Source organism: Natator depressus, chromosome 7 (assembly GCF_965152275.1).
Source record: "Natator depressus isolate rNatDep1 chromosome 7, rNatDep2.hap1, whole genome shotgun sequence".
Taxonomy (NCBI): Eukaryota; Metazoa; Chordata; order Testudines; family Cheloniidae; genus Natator; species Natator depressus.
The window spans coordinates 123,831,311-123,847,087 of record NC_134240.1 but is presented as its reverse complement, the minus strand read 5'-3'; the positions used below and the strand labels follow the sequence as shown (position 1 = coordinate 123,847,087).

At 47.9% G+C, this 15,777-nt stretch overlaps 1 protein-coding gene across 1 annotated transcript; it reads left to right on the top strand.

The window, feature by feature from the left end:
- The first annotated feature begins 31 nt into the window (after window positions 1-31).
- COX15 (cytochrome c oxidase assembly factor COX15) lies at window positions 32-14,455 on the top strand. The gene is made up of 10 exons (XM_074959569.1): window positions 32-100; window positions 224-393; window positions 1,952-2,074; window positions 2,390-2,576; window positions 2,930-3,097; window positions 9,078-9,159; window positions 9,553-9,707; window positions 10,604-10,717; window positions 11,054-12,440; window positions 13,149-14,455. The coding sequence occupies exons 1-9, from the start codon at window positions 32-34 to the stop codon at window positions 11,183-11,185; spliced, it is 1,200 nt and encodes a 399-aa protein (XP_074815670.1). The 3' UTR covers window positions 11,186-12,440; window positions 13,149-14,455.
- Window positions 14,456-15,777: the final 1,322 nt, after the last annotated feature.

Here is a 15,777-nt window from a genome sequence, read left to right as displayed (position 1 = left end):
GGTCAGGCGGCTGTTTCCGGTTGTGCTCGTGATGCTGCGGGCGGCGCTGGGGAGTGCGCGGGTCCGCCTGCTCCCGCGGCGCGGGGGCCCGGGGGCCCAGGTAACGGAGGCGCCTCGGCTGCCCCCCCGGCTGCGCTCGTCCCCCGCCGGGCCGGGGCCCCGGGGTTGCTCGGGCCCCGCTCGGCCCCGCCCCGCACTGACCCCCCTTCCCTCTCTCCCGCAGCGATGTCTCCGGTGGCGGCCGCCGCGGCGCGCGGTGTCGGAAGTCGCTGCCCGTCCCGCGCCGGCGGCCCCGCCTGTGCCCGGCCCCGGCGCGGAGCGGCTCGTGGGGCGCTGGCTCCTGGGGTGCAGCGGCGCGGTGGCCGGAGCTGTCGTGCTGGGCGGCGTGACCAGGTGAGAGCGGCCGGCGGCGTCTGCCTCCTGCCCGGGCCCCGCCTCGGGCCCTGCCCGGGCCCGCCTGCCTTGCGCGCCGCACTCCCGCTGCAGCCGCAGCTCCCTCTGGCCAGGCCCCTCGCCCCCGCTCCGAGGCAATGCAGCAGTTTAATGGTTCACGGTTAAACGCCGCCCGGGGTCCCAGCTGCCAGCCGCGCGCAGAGTCCCGGGGACCCCCGGGGCGGGCAGCGGAGCCCCGCCTAAAATGTGGGGATGCTGCAGCTCCCCCCGCCCCCCACCGCACCCACTAGCTCCCCGGTTAAATGTTTAACCCTGTAAACAATAGAATTTTAATTGGTTATCTGGTTATTGTTTTTACACATTATTTATATCCCTATTTCTCATCCACACGAAGTGCTGCTGAAAATACTATCGACCTACTTCCAGCCCTCCTTCAGCCTCCTGCATTGCCATCTCCTCTTTCCTGTGTGCCACGTTAACCTGCTTTTCTTAAAGGCCCCTCGCCAGCCCATCCCGACTGACCTGTGTGGTTTCTCATGCCTTCCACTGAAGCATATGGCTTTGGGGATGCTGAGACCATACTGAGCCAGATAGAACAGCAATACCTTTCATTGACTGCCTTCCCATTACACCTTCATGTCCTCCTCCTGATCCCACCTCTAAGTCTTTTTCCCACACTCCCCTGGGTACCTGAGATACTGACCTGCTGCTCCAAAGCTCCATGCTCTCCTCTAAATTTCTGCACCTTTTATGACATTTTCCCTCCCTGCAGAAGTGTTAAGGAATTGATGAGAGAATATCATAGAACATTGACTGCATCCAGGCAGACAAATGGATGAAGGAACTTTAACAAGTCAGATGCTTAAAATTCACCATTCTCTCATTGCCTTTTCTTTGGCACCCATTCTCCTCTCCTTTATTTGTATGGTGTCTGTTTAGATTGTAAGCAATCTGTGGGGAGAACCTTGTTTTCATACCTGTCTGTACACCACCACGCAGCTAGTGCTGTACAAACAATAAATACCCCCCGTCTTGACGGAACTATTTTGAATCTACAGCATTCTATTGTATGTGGCTAGTCACTTATTTCTTCTCCTCAAAATGAGTAGTGTCTTACTGGTCTCTTTCCTTCTCCATCAGTAAGCTCATCCACTCCTTAACCGTGGGCTTCCTGTAGGGACAGGAGGCTTCTGTGTCAGATCCTGCCTTTTTCTCCGCCCCACCCTTCTATGATCATTTCTGTAGAAGCAATCGATCTTTATTGCAGCCTCATTCTTCACCTGTGCAGGGCTAAATGGTGTCAGTTATGAGGACAACACCTTTCCCACTAGAAGGCAGGTCTTCTCTGTATTACACTGCCTCCAACTTCAGTTTGTTGTACCCATCTCTGGCTAGTATGTGCCTGATAACTTTTCTGGCCTAGTTCATAGGGTCCTTTCTCCCCATCACCTTTGCTGCTGGGGAGTGGCTGCAGTTCATCTGTGGAAATGTGCCAGTGCTCTCCTTATTTTGGTTAAGGAGTGAGTGAGTCACATCTGTGTGTGTCTGTCCTTCCTAGGCTGACAGAGTCTGGGCTCTCCATGGTTGATTGGCACCTGGTGAGGGAGATGAAGCCGCCACGGACACAGCAGGAATGGGAGGCTGAGTTCCAAAAATACCAGCAGTTTCCAGAATTTAAAATGTAAGTGCTGCCGGTTCCAGGCAGAAGAACTGGGATGGGACAGGGAATCCTCCTCTTTGTGTTCACCGAGCCCAGACTGACTGTGAGTCAGCAGCACAAGCCTCTTTCTTTCTATGGGAATGGACTAGCACCAACAAGGGGCACTCAGTACATAACTGAGCAGGATCCAAAGGTGGCTTTGGTGCTCATCTTCTCTGGCTATCCCTGTTCTCTCCAAGGTGAAGAAAACCCCTGTGAAATTGGGAGTGTGAAGGAGGCCACTGTTCCATACCAGGGAGTTTCTTGCTTATTCTTCTGCTCTGTCTTTTCCAACAGCCTGAATCATGACATGACATTGAGAGAGTTCAAGTTCATCTGGTACATGGAGTATTCGCACCGTATGTGGGGTCGGGTTGTAGGTTTGGCCTACGTTCTGCCTGCTGTCTACTTCTGGAGAAAAGGCTGGCTCAGCCACCCCATGAAGGGACGTGTCCTTGCCCTCTGTGGGCTTGTCTGCTTCCAGGTATGGAGCTCTGCAGCTGCTGGGGTATGTAGCATTCTCTCTAGAGGCTTCTGGGGGATGAAGATGTGCAGTGGTGATGCCTAACTGTAAGTATTTCTTAGTGGTGGGCTGAGACTATGGCATCTGTGAAGGCTTTGGATGGTGGTACTGATGGTGGAAGTATGGTTATTGTACAGCTAACACCTGTATTATGTTTAAGATCAGTGCTGGAACAGATAGTTCCCTCTCCTTCCCTTTACCATGTTGAAATTTACATGAAGGTGGGTTCTTTGTTTCTCCCAGCTGAGGCTATGGAAGGGGGCTGGGTTTTGCCTCTCAGTAGCTCTCATGTTATCTCTTTGGTCCTTTGGCAGGGACTGCTAGGCTGGTACATGGTGAAGAGTGGATTGGAAGAGAAGCCAGATTCTCATGACATTCCCCGAGTCAGTCAGTACCGTCTAGCAGCACATCTAGGCTCTGCACTGGTTCTGTACTGTGCCAGCCTGTGGAGTGGACTGTCCCTGCTGCTCCCGCAACACAAAGTAAGTGGGGTCCATGTGCAGTATATGGGGAGTGCAGGAAAATAGTGTTAGTGCAAGAATCTGGGGGATGGGTGGGTAGTTGGGGTTCCAAGGGATGTCTTGGAATATCTTTGTTTTAATGAGGATCTTAAAGGAGTAGGGAAGGTGAAAGGTAATAGCACAGCTCTCACATCTCTGCTTCTGGCTTACCTTTGATCTGACCAAGTACATTGCAAAACACTCTGTTGCATAGAATGACTAACTGTGGGGTCATTTCCTTCAGCATCCCAGTCCATCCTGATTGACAGCGATGCCTCACCCTTCTCTTGCACCCAGCACCCATTCACTGGGACATGTGACTAACAGAAGATAGTTCTGAGTTCTTTGGCTTAGACACTTTGTTCCATTAAGGAGGAAGTCAAGAAAATGCATTGGGGTATCCCCAGAGTCAGAATATTTGGCCCGGGAAGCAGGGGATTGCCTTGCATCAGGATTGAATCCAGTGCTGGGGCACTGTTCTAGTAATTTTCTGCTGGCCCCATTGGTTTCTGTAGGATTAAAGATTTCTCACGTAAATGAAAGGCTAGTTGTTGTGGTTGCAAAGAACGACCTGAGTGTGACTCTGCTCAGCTGCTGTTACTGAGCCCGAGCCGGACAAAAAAATACAACCAAGCATAGTCCCTAACACATCTACTGGAACCATTCCCTGACTTGTATTCGAACTGCATGACTTTAGTGGTGTGTGAAGTGTTTCGCATTTAGATTCCTATGCTTAATGGGAGCCCTGAAATGGTCACTGTTAAGCTTTGAAATCACGCTTCTGGTTGGGAAAGGGATAAGTCCCTACCGTCACTTCTGATGTGGCTTGTTTGGAGACAGCTTCCTGCTGAGCTAGGCGATTTGACAGTGGAAAAAGAGAAACTTTCTTTTTTCAGTGAATATTTACAATCTGAAGGCAGTCAGAGGTTAAGGGACAGCCAGAGGCATGGGAAGGGATCCCTGACCATGATGGCTAATAGTCACTGATGGACCTATCCTCCATTAATTTATCTAATTCTTTTTTAACCCACTTGTACTTTTGGCCTTCACAACATTCCATAACAAGAAGTTCCACAGGTTGACTTTGCATTGTGTGAAGCAGTACTTCATGCTGCCTGTTGATTTCATTTCAGTTCTCGGTTTATGTGAGGAGGTAAATAACGCTTCCTTATCACTTTCTCCATGTTATCCATAGTTTTATGGACCTCTATCATATTCCCCGAGCCCTTACTCATCTCTTTTGTAAGATAAACAGTCCCAGTCTTTTTAATCTCTCCTCATATGGAAGCTGTTTCATACCCCAAATTATTTTTGTTGCCCTTCTCTGTACTTTTTCCAATTCTAATATATCATTTTTGAGATGGGGCAACCAGAATGGCACACAGTATTCAAGGTGTGGACGTACCATAGATTTATATGTTGGCGTTATGATCTTTTCTGCCTTATTATCTATTTCTTTCCTAATGGTTTCTAATATTCTGTTAGCTTTTTTGACTGCCACTGTACACTGAACAGATACTTTCAGAGAACTATCCATGATGTCTGCAAGATCTTTCTTAAATGGTAACAGCTAATTTAGGCCCCATTGGTAGGTATATATAGTTTGGATTATTTTTTCCAGTGTGCGTTAGTTTGTATTATCAATGCTGAATTTCTGTTTCCCCGTCACCTAGCTTTGTGAGATCCCTGTGTAACTCTTTGCAGCCTGCTTTGGACTTCACTATCTTGGTAATTTTGTATCATCTGCAAACTTGGCCACCTCTCTATTTACCCTTTTTCCAGATCACCTATGAATATGTTGAACAGCACTGCATATCTTTGGGGAGACCCTGCTATTTACCTCTTTCCATTGTGAAAATGGACCATTTATTCCTACTCTTTGTTTCCTATCTTTCAACCAGTTTCTGATCTATGATACGACCTTCCTTCTTCCCCTAGGACTTCTTACTTTGCTTAAGAGCCTTTGGTGTAGGACCTTCTCAAAGGTTTTCTGAATGTCCAAGTACTCTATCCACTGGATCACTCATGTCCACATGCTTGTTGAGCCCCTCAAAGAATTCTAACAAATTGATGAGGCATGATTTCCCTTTACAAAAGCCATGTTGACTCTTCCCCAACATATTGTGTCTGATAATTCTGTTGTTTACTATAGTTTCATCCAGTTTGCCTGGTACTGACGTTAGGCTTCCTGGCCTGTTATTACCAGGAGTGCCTCTCTGGGGCCTTTTTAAAAATCAGCCTTCCCTTAGCTACCTTCCAGTTATCTGATACAGTGGATGATTTAAGTGATAGTTACACACTACAGGTAGTAGTTCTGCAATTTCATACTGGAGTTTTGTCAGAACTCTTGGGTGAATGCCATTTGGTTCTAGTGATTTATTACTATTTAATGTATCAGTTTCTTCCAAAACCACTGAGTAGTTATCATTGGTTCACAGTCAAGCTAGAAGGGGATATTGATTGGGGTCCTGCAGGGATCAGTTCTGGGTCCAGTTCTGTTCAATGTCGTCGTCAGTGATTTAAATAATGGCATGGAGAGTACATTTAAAAAGTTTGTGGACGATACCAAGCTGGGAGGGGTTGCAAGTTCTTTGGAGGATAGGTTAAAATTCAAAATGATCTGGACAAACTGGGGAAATGGACTGAAGTAAACAGGATGAAATTCAATAAGGACAGATACAAAGTATTCCCCTTAAGAAGGAACAATCAGTTGCACACATACAATATGGGAAGTGACTGCCTAGGAAGGAGTACTGCGGAAAGGGATCTGGGGGTCATAGTGGATCACAAACTACATATGAGTCAACAGTATAACTCTATTGCAAAAAAAAGCAAACATAATTCTGGGATGCATTAGCAGGAGTGTTGTAAGCAAGACACGAAAAGTAATTCTTCCGCTCTACTCTGCACTGGTTAGGCCTCAACTGAGGTGTTGTGTCCAGTTCTGGGTGCTACATTTCAGGAAAGATGTGGACAGACTGGAGAAAGTCCAAAGAAGAGCGACAAAAATTATTAAAGGTCTAGAAAACATGACTAGTAAGGGAAGACTGAAAAAATTGGGTTTGTTTAATCTGGAGGAGAGAAGAGTGAGAAGGGACATAACAGTTTTCAAGTACATAAAAAGTTGTTACTCTGAGGAGGGAGAAAGGAGAACAATTTTAAGCTCGGAGATTAGGACAAGAAGCAATGGGCTTAAATTGCAGCAAAGCCGGTTTAGATAGGATATTAGGAAAAAAAAACCTTCCGTCAGTGAAGTTAGGCACTGGAATAAATTGCCTAGGGAGGTTGTGGAATCTCCGTCATTGAAGATTTTTTTAAGAGCAGGTTAGACAAACACCTATCAGGGATGGTCTAGATCGGGGTGGCCAAACTTACTACCCTCCGAGCCGCGTATGACAATCTTCAGAAGTTCGAGAGCTGGGGTGTACCTGCCAGGGCTCAGGGCTTCAGCCTTGCAGGGAGGGGGATCTCGGGGCTTCAACCTCATGGGAGGTGCCTGCTGGGGCGTGGGGCTGAAGCCCTGAGCCCCGGCAGGCACGCTCCACAGGGCTGAAGCCCTCAGATACCCCTCCCTAGTGGGCAGAAGCCAGAGGTGGTGGGGACGTCATGTACCCCGTCCAGATTTTTGCCAGGGTTTGCTGGCCCCACTCAGTCACATGGTGCCACCGGGCTTCTTCCCTGCATGTGGCAGGTTCTGAAGCTGGGAGCTGCAGCTGTCGGGAGAGGCAGCGGCAAACATCTGAGAGCTGCAGGAGAGCTGCTGCCTCTCCCCACAGAGCTAAAGCAGTGGCCTCTCCCTGCAGCTCCCAGCTGTTTGCCACTTCATCTCCATGGGGAGCTAACACCTGGGAGCTGCAGGGAGGCACTGCTGAGGGGAAGAGGGGGGCATGCCTGGGGGACATGACTCAAGCTGTTGGGGGGACCCGAGCCTTTAAATTCTGCTGCCACCTCTCATCTCTGGCAGATGCCCCTAACCCCCCCACCCCACTGCAGGGCAGAAGCCCTGAGCTCCCCCCCACCCCAGTCTGGTAGGCTGAGAATGGGGGAAGGTGGCGGGGGAGCGCCACGAGCCACACTTTAATGGTGGTAAAGCTGCATGTGGCTCACAAGCTGCAGTTTGGCCACCCCGGCCTAGGTAATACTGAGCCCTGCCATGAGTGCAGGGGACTGGACTAGATGACCTCACAAGGTCCTTTCCAGTCCTGTGATTCTGTTCTAAAACCAACTCTATTGACAACTCAATCTGGGACAGTTCCTCAGATTTGTCACCCAGAAAGAATGGCTCAGGTGTGGGAATCTCCCTCGCATCTTCTGCGGTGAAGGCCAACGCAAAGAATCCATTTTGTTTGTCTGCAACACCTTTATCTTTCTTGAGTGCTCCTTTAACACCTTGAATGTCTAGTGGCCCCAGTGATTGTTTGGCAAGCTTCCTGCCTTTGATATACTTAAAACATTTTTGCTGTTAGTTTTTCTTTTGCTGGTTGCTTTTCAATTTTTTTTTGGCCTGCCTAATTATTCTTTTATGCTTGACTTACCAGAGTTTGTTCCTTTCTATTTTCCTCAGTAGGATTTGACTTCCAGTTTTTAAAGGATGTCTTTTATCCTCTAACCACATCTTTTACTTGCTGTTTAGCCATGGTGGCATTTTTTGGGGTCATCTTACTATTTATTTTTAATTTTTATTTGAGGTACGCATTTAGTTTGAGCCTCTATTATGCTGTTTAAGTACTTTTTATGTAGCTTACAGGTATTTCACCCTTGTGACTGTTACTTTTAATTTCCATTTAACTAACTTCCTCATTTTTGTGTAGTTCCCCTGTTTGAAGTTAAATGCTGCTGTGGTGGATTTCTTTGGTATCTCCCCGGCCCCCTTCCCACAAGGATGTTAAATTGAATTACATTATGGTCAAGTGGTTCAGCTTTATTCACCTCTTGGAGCAGATTCTGTGCTCCACTTAAGACTGAATGAAGAATTGCTTCTCCCTTTTTTGGATTCCAGGACTAGTTGCTCCAGAAAGCAGTCATTAATAGTATCTAGAAATTTTATTTATGCATCCCGTTCTGAGGTGATACATACTCCGCCAATATGGGGATAACTGAAATCCCCCATTATTGGGCTTTCTCTTTTTTTGTAGCCTTTCTATTCTCCCTGAGCATTTCACAATCACTATCCCATCCTGGTCAGGTAGTCAGTAGTATATTCCTACTGCTATGCTCATATTATTCAAACATGGAATTTCTATCCATAGACATTCTGTAGTACAGTTTGATTCGTTTAAGATTTTTACTATATTTGGCTCTCTGCTTTGTTTCAAGTATAGTGCCACTCCCGCACCAGCACTACCTACTCTGTCTTTCCTATATATTTGTACTCTGGTATTACCGTGTCCCTTTAATTATCATTGTCCCACCACATTTCTGTGATGTCTATTGTATCAGTATCCTCATTTAATATCAGGCACTCAAGTTCACCTATCTTAATATTTAGACTTCCAGCATTTTTATACAAGCACTTACAAAATTTGTAAATATTTGTCTACCTTTCTATGATGTAATTGAATGGGTCTTTTTCATTTGACTGTTTCTTTTCAGTTTCTATCTGTGTTTTATCAATTTCTTTCATCTTCTCTTTACTAGGATATACATATTCCCCTTAATAAATCTTCTCCTTAAGGGGTGTCTCTGTCCAAAACGTGGGCTGCTTCACACCACTGATCATTGTGTCCTGTTGCTATGAAAAGGGAGCAATTAGTGATCTCTTTAATCACAAAAATTTTCTCTTTTACAAGTTGGCTGCAAGTTTATTCACAAGCTGACTCACTCTTTGTGTGTTTCTGCACTGGGGGAACTTTCCTCACCTGGTGCAACGAGCTCACCCCACCAGGAGCATCTGTGTCCATTCTCTTGCAAGGCCCCTGGGAAGTTTGTTTCTGTAGCCCCTTTTGTGGCTTGTGTTTTACAGTTACCTGAAACCTATCAGCTCCTCCGTCTGAGACGATTTGCTCATGGGACAGCAGGTCTCATCTTCCTCACTGCTCTCTCAGGTAAGGGCCTCTCCCATTGTGGGGCTGCCTCCTTTGTGACCCTGCCTGCCCTATCACTCTCCTGAGGGGGTGAAATATAGCAGACCCCACCTCCCACCCAAGAAGTTTCATGTCCCATGGGGGTTTAGCTCCTTTCACATGTATAGGCACCTTAGAATTGTCTTTGATGGTCCCAGACAGAGCAGCTGGAACATTTCCTTCTGCAGGGCAGACTGTGTAACAGAGCATCATTGTCTGATCACCAGTGTGTTGCCGTGGGAGAAGGAATACAAAATCAGGTTGCCCTGCCCTCAAGCCCAATTCCAAGCTTGCCTAACTCTAGAGGCTAGTCTGGTGTGTCACCTGCCTTGTCCCTGGTATGTTAGTCCCTAACTCTCTTCTCTGGAATTATAGGTGCCTTTGTGGCAGGACTGGATGCAGGCCTTGTGTACAACTCCTTCCCCAAGATGGGGGAGCGCTGGATCCCAGATGATCTCCTCTCCTTCTCCCCAGTGCTGAAGAATATCTTTGAGAATCCCACTACTGTGCAGTTTAATCACAGGATATTGGTAAGTGCCATCCAGCCTCTTCTGGGGACCATGCCATCCTGTCATTGCTTTCCCTTCATTGGGCTCCTAAAGTCATAGACTGCTCACTCTCAGGCTGCCTCCCACAGTGAGCGAGGGTGAACTTCAGGGCATCATATGCAAGGTTCCTACTCCTGGGCACTCATTACCTTCAAAAGGCGGAAGCATGGTCTCTTAGCTGGCATGAGTCTCCTCTTTATCTGTGAAGTACTCTCACTTGCTGGAGGAGTTGTGGTCTTACTTCCACACCTGGCTTCCCCCCAGAAGGGACATGTTGGGAACAAAAGAGCCCTTTCCCCTGTCTGCCTCAGTTTCCCCAATCTGTAAATTGGGGATAAAGATAACAGGCTCCTTTGTAAAGTGTTCTGAGAACCCTGGATGAAATAACATTTGGATATCAGTAAAGGATTGGATGTTGTACATCAGGGAACCCTTTACTAGAATGCTGTACAACTGCAAAGCTCTGCAAATACTACCTCAGCTAGCTGCTTGTGCAAGCTCATATGAATGTTTCTAGTATCCATGATGTCATGGACTGAACCACAATTGAGACCACAGACTGAGAGGGGAATACAAATGAGTGCCTTGAGTTGGGATGGGTGTTGTGGGGTGACACAATGGTTAGTTAGGTCTGGTGTTACTGAACACCTTCACTGATATGCTTTAGGTGGCATCTGACACTAGCTAATAATGTGTTTGTGAAATGTAATGGTGCCCCATAAAGCTTCGTCATTTTGCTCTGTGGAAAATGCAGCCAGACAAGTGTGTGATAATCTCCTTCCAGCCAGCCCCCATGTTAGCTGGTGTGTGGGATTCCTCACCTCCGCCCTTCCCACACCCACTTCCCTCAAGTAACTGCTAGCTTTTTCCACCTCTAGGGGATCACCTCAGTCACTGCCATCACAGCACTATATCTCCTTTCTCGGAAGATCCCCCTACCACGCAGGACCAAGATTGCCGTGGCTTCCTTAATGGCTGTGGCATATATGCAGGTACTGTCCCCTTTTCTCTCCTAGTGCTAAGCTGCTGTGTCACATTCAGCAGAAGTACCTTTAGTTACCCAGAGCTGGCATGTGGAGCTGCAGAGTCTGTGGGAAAGTGAAGTATGGCCGTAGCTGAGGGGTGGAGGCTGTACTATATATGAGGATGGGGAGTCTGGGTCTTGACGTTTTTATTTCTGGAGCCTCTCCCTCTCCCAGTGGGTAGGGTTGTGATTGGGAATGTGAGGGTTTCTGGAAATGTTGTGACAGGCACACCCCGTGGAGTGATTTAAAACATCAGTGTTGAATCAGCTGTTGCTCTTCTCACTCCTGGGTGCTTCTTGACAGGTGGGCCTGGGCATCAGCACCCTTCTACTGTATGTCCCAACTCCTCTGGCTGCCACTCACCAGTCGGGATCCCTGGCACTGCTCACTGTGGCTCTGTGGCTTATGAATGAACTACGTCGGGTCCCAAAATAGCCTGGCTTCAACTGTGCTCTTCAAGGATATCTAGTTTTTTTCCCCACTGCACTGATGTAGATGCTCTGGTTGATTGCTTTCTTTTGTGGTGACTTGCTGGGGTTCGAAGGGTCTCTGAGTGGGGAGTTCTGCAAGCCTGAATTTAGACTGACCAGTATTTGCTGGTTTGTTTACTGGGACAACTTCTTGACTGTAAGATCATGTTCACTTTTGATTGTAAACTTTGTAACATAAATTAATTTGTTTATTAAGCTGTTTGTCTTTGGCTGGATCCCTGGATCATGGGACTGGGAAGTGAGGGGTGGTCTAGGATTGCACACCTCTGTGGTGGCAGCTGTTCCATGCTGTAGCATCTTAGGTCTTGCCTACCCTACAGTTTTGTCGACAGAAGTCAGCTTTCGTCAACAAAGCAGTGGAGGTGTACGCACGACAATGCTCCTTCTGCGGACAAAATTCTCCTTTTTTGCTGACAAAACCACCTCAATGAAAGGTGTAGAGCTTTTTGTGGCAAAGTTATATTGACAGTGTCAATGTAGACACTGTGCTTGTAAATAGCCTCCAGGAGTTGTCCCACAATGCCCATGCTGACTGCTTTGGTCAGCAGTTCAAACTCCGCTGCCCTGCACCCAGGTATCTGCCCCTCTCTCTTTAAAGGCCCAGGAATGTTTGAAATTTCACTTCTTGTTTGCCTGGTGTGGAGAGCTCACATTGCATCTTCCCAGCTGACCATGACCGCTCCACACAGAAAACACTCGCTCGGAGCACAGCTGAGTTGTTGGATCTGCTGGCACTGTGGGGAGAGGAGGCTGTGCAGTCCCAGCTCCACTCCAGCTGTGGGAACTTCGATACCTACGATCAGAATTTTCATGGCATGTTGAATAAGGGCTATGAAGGGGACGCACAACAGTGCCGTGGGAAGATAAAGGAGTTGAGGCAGGCGTACCAGAAGGCAAGGGAGTCAAACTGTTGCTCTGGTGCTGTGCCGAAAACTTGCTGCTTCTATAAGGAGCTGGACGCCATCCTCAGCAGCATCCTCACCACCTCTACCAAGAGCCGCGTGGATGCGTCAGTGGGGCTGGACACAGCAGACTTCACCCCAAAGTCATGGATGAGGTCAAGTTGGAGGATGATGTGGAGCACACAGCAGGGTCTTCCGTTGACGCAGTTAATCACGATCTCTTGTCCACTCTGGAGCTGTCTAGCCACTCCCAGCAGTCGGTCTCTGGCGCGCATGATGCAGAAGAGGAAAGCTCTGGTAAGTGATCTTTTTGAGTTGATGATGCTTGGTTATAAGAGGTAGAGCTGTCCTTTGCTCTGTATATTCTACAAGTGCATGAAGGGATAGAAATGTACAAGACTAGCTGTGTTTGCGTGTGCTTCTCATTCCCCTATGCAGCTAAGCAGTGCGGCAAAACTGTGTCTTAATTCACACTGAGATTTCACGTGAATCCTCCAGACAGCTCTCTAGGAAACTTTCCTGGAGGTGCTCTCCAGTCCTCTGCCGAAGTTTCCTTGGCAGAGCTGCTCTGTTCCTTCCCACGTCATAGGAAACTTTCCCATGCCAATCGGCAATCACTTGTGCCAGGGACCAAAGCGGCACCCAGGGAGCAGCATAGGGACCCAGTCAGAAGATGCAGGCATGCAGGAGATGCACCCTTGCATACCCTCAGGAGAGAGAGATTGGCTTCAGAGACCCCCACCTGTGGGAAATGATGGCAAAATTTACAATATTGTCCTGAGTTGCCTGCAGTGATCTCCTTAAAAAACCACCTAAATCCTCTCCCCCACATTGAACCCCGTCTCCCGGGCGAAACTCACCATGTTTAGGGCATTCGCCAAGCTGTGTGCTTGCCAAGGGACAATGAGAAAGTGATTTTGTATTTTAAAAGAGATGTATGATAGGTAATTATTTAATGCTGTGCATGCACTAATAATCATGCTTCTGTTTGTTATGCTTCTGCAGATGTGGCCTTCAGGGGAACCCCGTATACACCAGTGCAGCGCCTCCGCCAGATAAGGAAGCGACTAAGGAGGAGCAAAGAGGACATGTTTTGAGAGGTGCTCCAATCATAGAATCGTAGAATATCAGGGTTGGAAGGGACCTCAAGAGGTCATCTAGACCAACACCCTGCTCAAAGCAGGACCAATCCCCAACTAAATCATCCCAGCCAGGGCTTTCTCAAGCCTGACCTTAAAAACTTCCAAGGAAGGAGATTCCACCACTTTCCTAGGTAACCCATTCCAGTGTTTCACCACCCTCCTAGTGCAAAAGTTTTTCCTAATATGCAACCTAAACCTCCCCCACTGCAACTTGAGACCATTACTGCTACCACTGAGAACAGTCTAGATCCATCCTCTTTGGAACCCCCTTTCAGGTAGTTGAAAGCAGCTATCAAATCCCCCCTCATTCTTCTCTTCCGCAGACTAAACAATCCCAGTTCCCTCAGCCTCTTCTCACAAGTCATGCGTTCCAGGCCCCTAATCATTGTTTGTTGCCCTCTGCTGGACGTTTTCCAATTTTTCCACATCCTTCTTGTAGTGTGGGGACCAAAACTGGACACAGTACTCCAGATGAGGCCTCACCAATGTCGAAGAGAGGGGAATGATCACGTCCCTCCATCTGCTGGCAATGCCCCTACTAACACATCCCAAAGTGCCACTGGCCTTCTTGGCAACAAGGGCACACTGGTGACTCATATCCAGCTTCTCGTCCACTGTAACCCCTAGTTCCTTTTCTGCAGAACTGCTGCCGAGCCATTCGATCCCTAGTCTGTAGCGGTGCATGGGATTCTTCTGTCCTAAGTGCAGGACTCTGCACTTGTCCTTGTTGAACCTCATCAGATTTCTTTTGGCCCAATCCTCCAATTTGTCTAGGTCCCTCTGTATCCTATCCCTACCCTCCAGCGTATCTACCTCTCCTCCCAGTTTAGTGTCATCTGCAAACTTGCTGAGGGTGCAATCCACACCATCCTCCAGATCATATATAAAGACATTGAACAAAACCGGCCCGAAGACCGACCCTTGGGGCACTCCACTTGATAGCGGCTGCCAACTAGACATGGAGCCATTGATCACTACCTGTTGAGCCCGACAATCTAGACAACTTTCTATCCACCTTCCAGTCCATTCATCCAGTCCATGCTTCTTTAACTTGCTGGCAAGAATACTGTGGGAGACTGTCAAAAGCTTTGCTAAAGTCAAGGAACAACACGTCCGCTGCTTTCCCCTCATCCACAGAGCCAGTTATCTCGTCATAGAAGGCAATCAGATTAGTCAGGCATGACTTGCCCTTGGTGAATCCATGCTGACTGTTCCTGATCACTTTCCTCTCCTCTAAGTGCTTCAGAATTGATTCCTTGAGGACCTGCTCCATGATTTTTCCAGGGACTGAGGTGAGGCTGACTGGCCTGTAGTTCCCAGGATCCTCCTTCTTCCCTTTTTTAAAGATGGGCACTACATTAGCCTTTTTCCAGTTGTCCGGGACTTCCCCCGATCACCATGAGTTTTCAAAGATAATGGCCGATGGCTCTGCAATCACATCCGCCAACTCCTTTAGCACTCTCGGATGCACCACATCCGGCCCCATGGACTTGTGCTTGTCCAGCTTTTCTAAATAGTCCCGAACCACTTCTTTCTCCACAGAGGTCTGGTCACCTCCTCTCCATGCTGTGCTGCCCAGTGCAGTAGTCTGGGAGCTGACCTTGTTCGTGAAGACAGAGGCAAAAAAAGCATTGAGTACATTAGCTTTTTCCACATCCTCTGTCACTAGGTTGCTTCCCTCATTCAGTAAGGGGCCCACACTTTCCTTGACTTTCTTCTTGTTGCTAACATACCTGAAGAAACCCTTCTTGTTACTCTTAACATCTCTTGCTAGCTGCAACTCCAGGTGTGGTTTGGCCTTCCTGATTTCACTCCTGCATGCCTGAGTAATATTTTTATACTCCTCCTTGGTCATTTGTCCAATCTTCCACTTTTTGTAAGATTCTTTTTTGTGTTTAAGATCAGCAAGGATTTCACTGTTAAGCCAAGCTGGTCACCTGCCATATTTACTGTTCTTTCTACACATCAGGATGGTTTGTCCCTATAACCTCAATAAGGATTCTTTAAAATACAGCCAGCTCTCCTGGATTCCTTTCCCCCTCATGTTATTCTCCCAAGGGATCCTGCCCATCAGCTCCCTGAGGGAGTCAAAGTCTGCTTTTCTGAAGTCCAGGGTCCGTATTCTGCTGCTTTCCTTTCTTCCCTGTGTCAGGATCCTGAACTCGACCATCTCATGGTCACTGCCTCCCAGGTTCCCTTCCTCAGATGCCAAAAAAACACAGGGCATGGAGAGAGACTTTAAAGGAAAATTTTAAAATAGGCAGGAGAGAAAGAAGAGCCAGGAGCAAATTTTACTAGGCTAGATGCGGATGATAAAAGTGATGGAGGGAGCAAAAGGAGATGCTGAAGTCCCTAATCACACTACAGGCAGAATACATGCATGCTCAGACACCCCCGCCCCCTCACCCTGGCTGATACAGAACTGCTTTCCATGCCCTCCTCAAACTTCTCCCACAAATTCCTTGCAACTTCCTGGCCCATCTCGGTTCCCT

Excerpts from the sequence above, each read along its gene's own strand:
- COX15 (XM_074959569.1), top strand. The coding sequence starts at position 32 with ATGCTGCGGGCGGCGCTGGGGAGTGCGCGGGTCCGCCTGCTCCCGCGG. Across the intron at positions 101-223 it reads GCGGGGGCCCGGGGGCCCAG|CGATGTCTCCGGTGGCGGCC; the intron begins GTAACGGAGGCG and ends TCTCTCCCGCAG. Across the intron at positions 2,075-2,389 it reads CAGTTTCCAGAATTTAAAAT|CCTGAATCATGACATGACAT; the intron begins GTAAGTGCTGCC and ends CTTTTCCAACAG.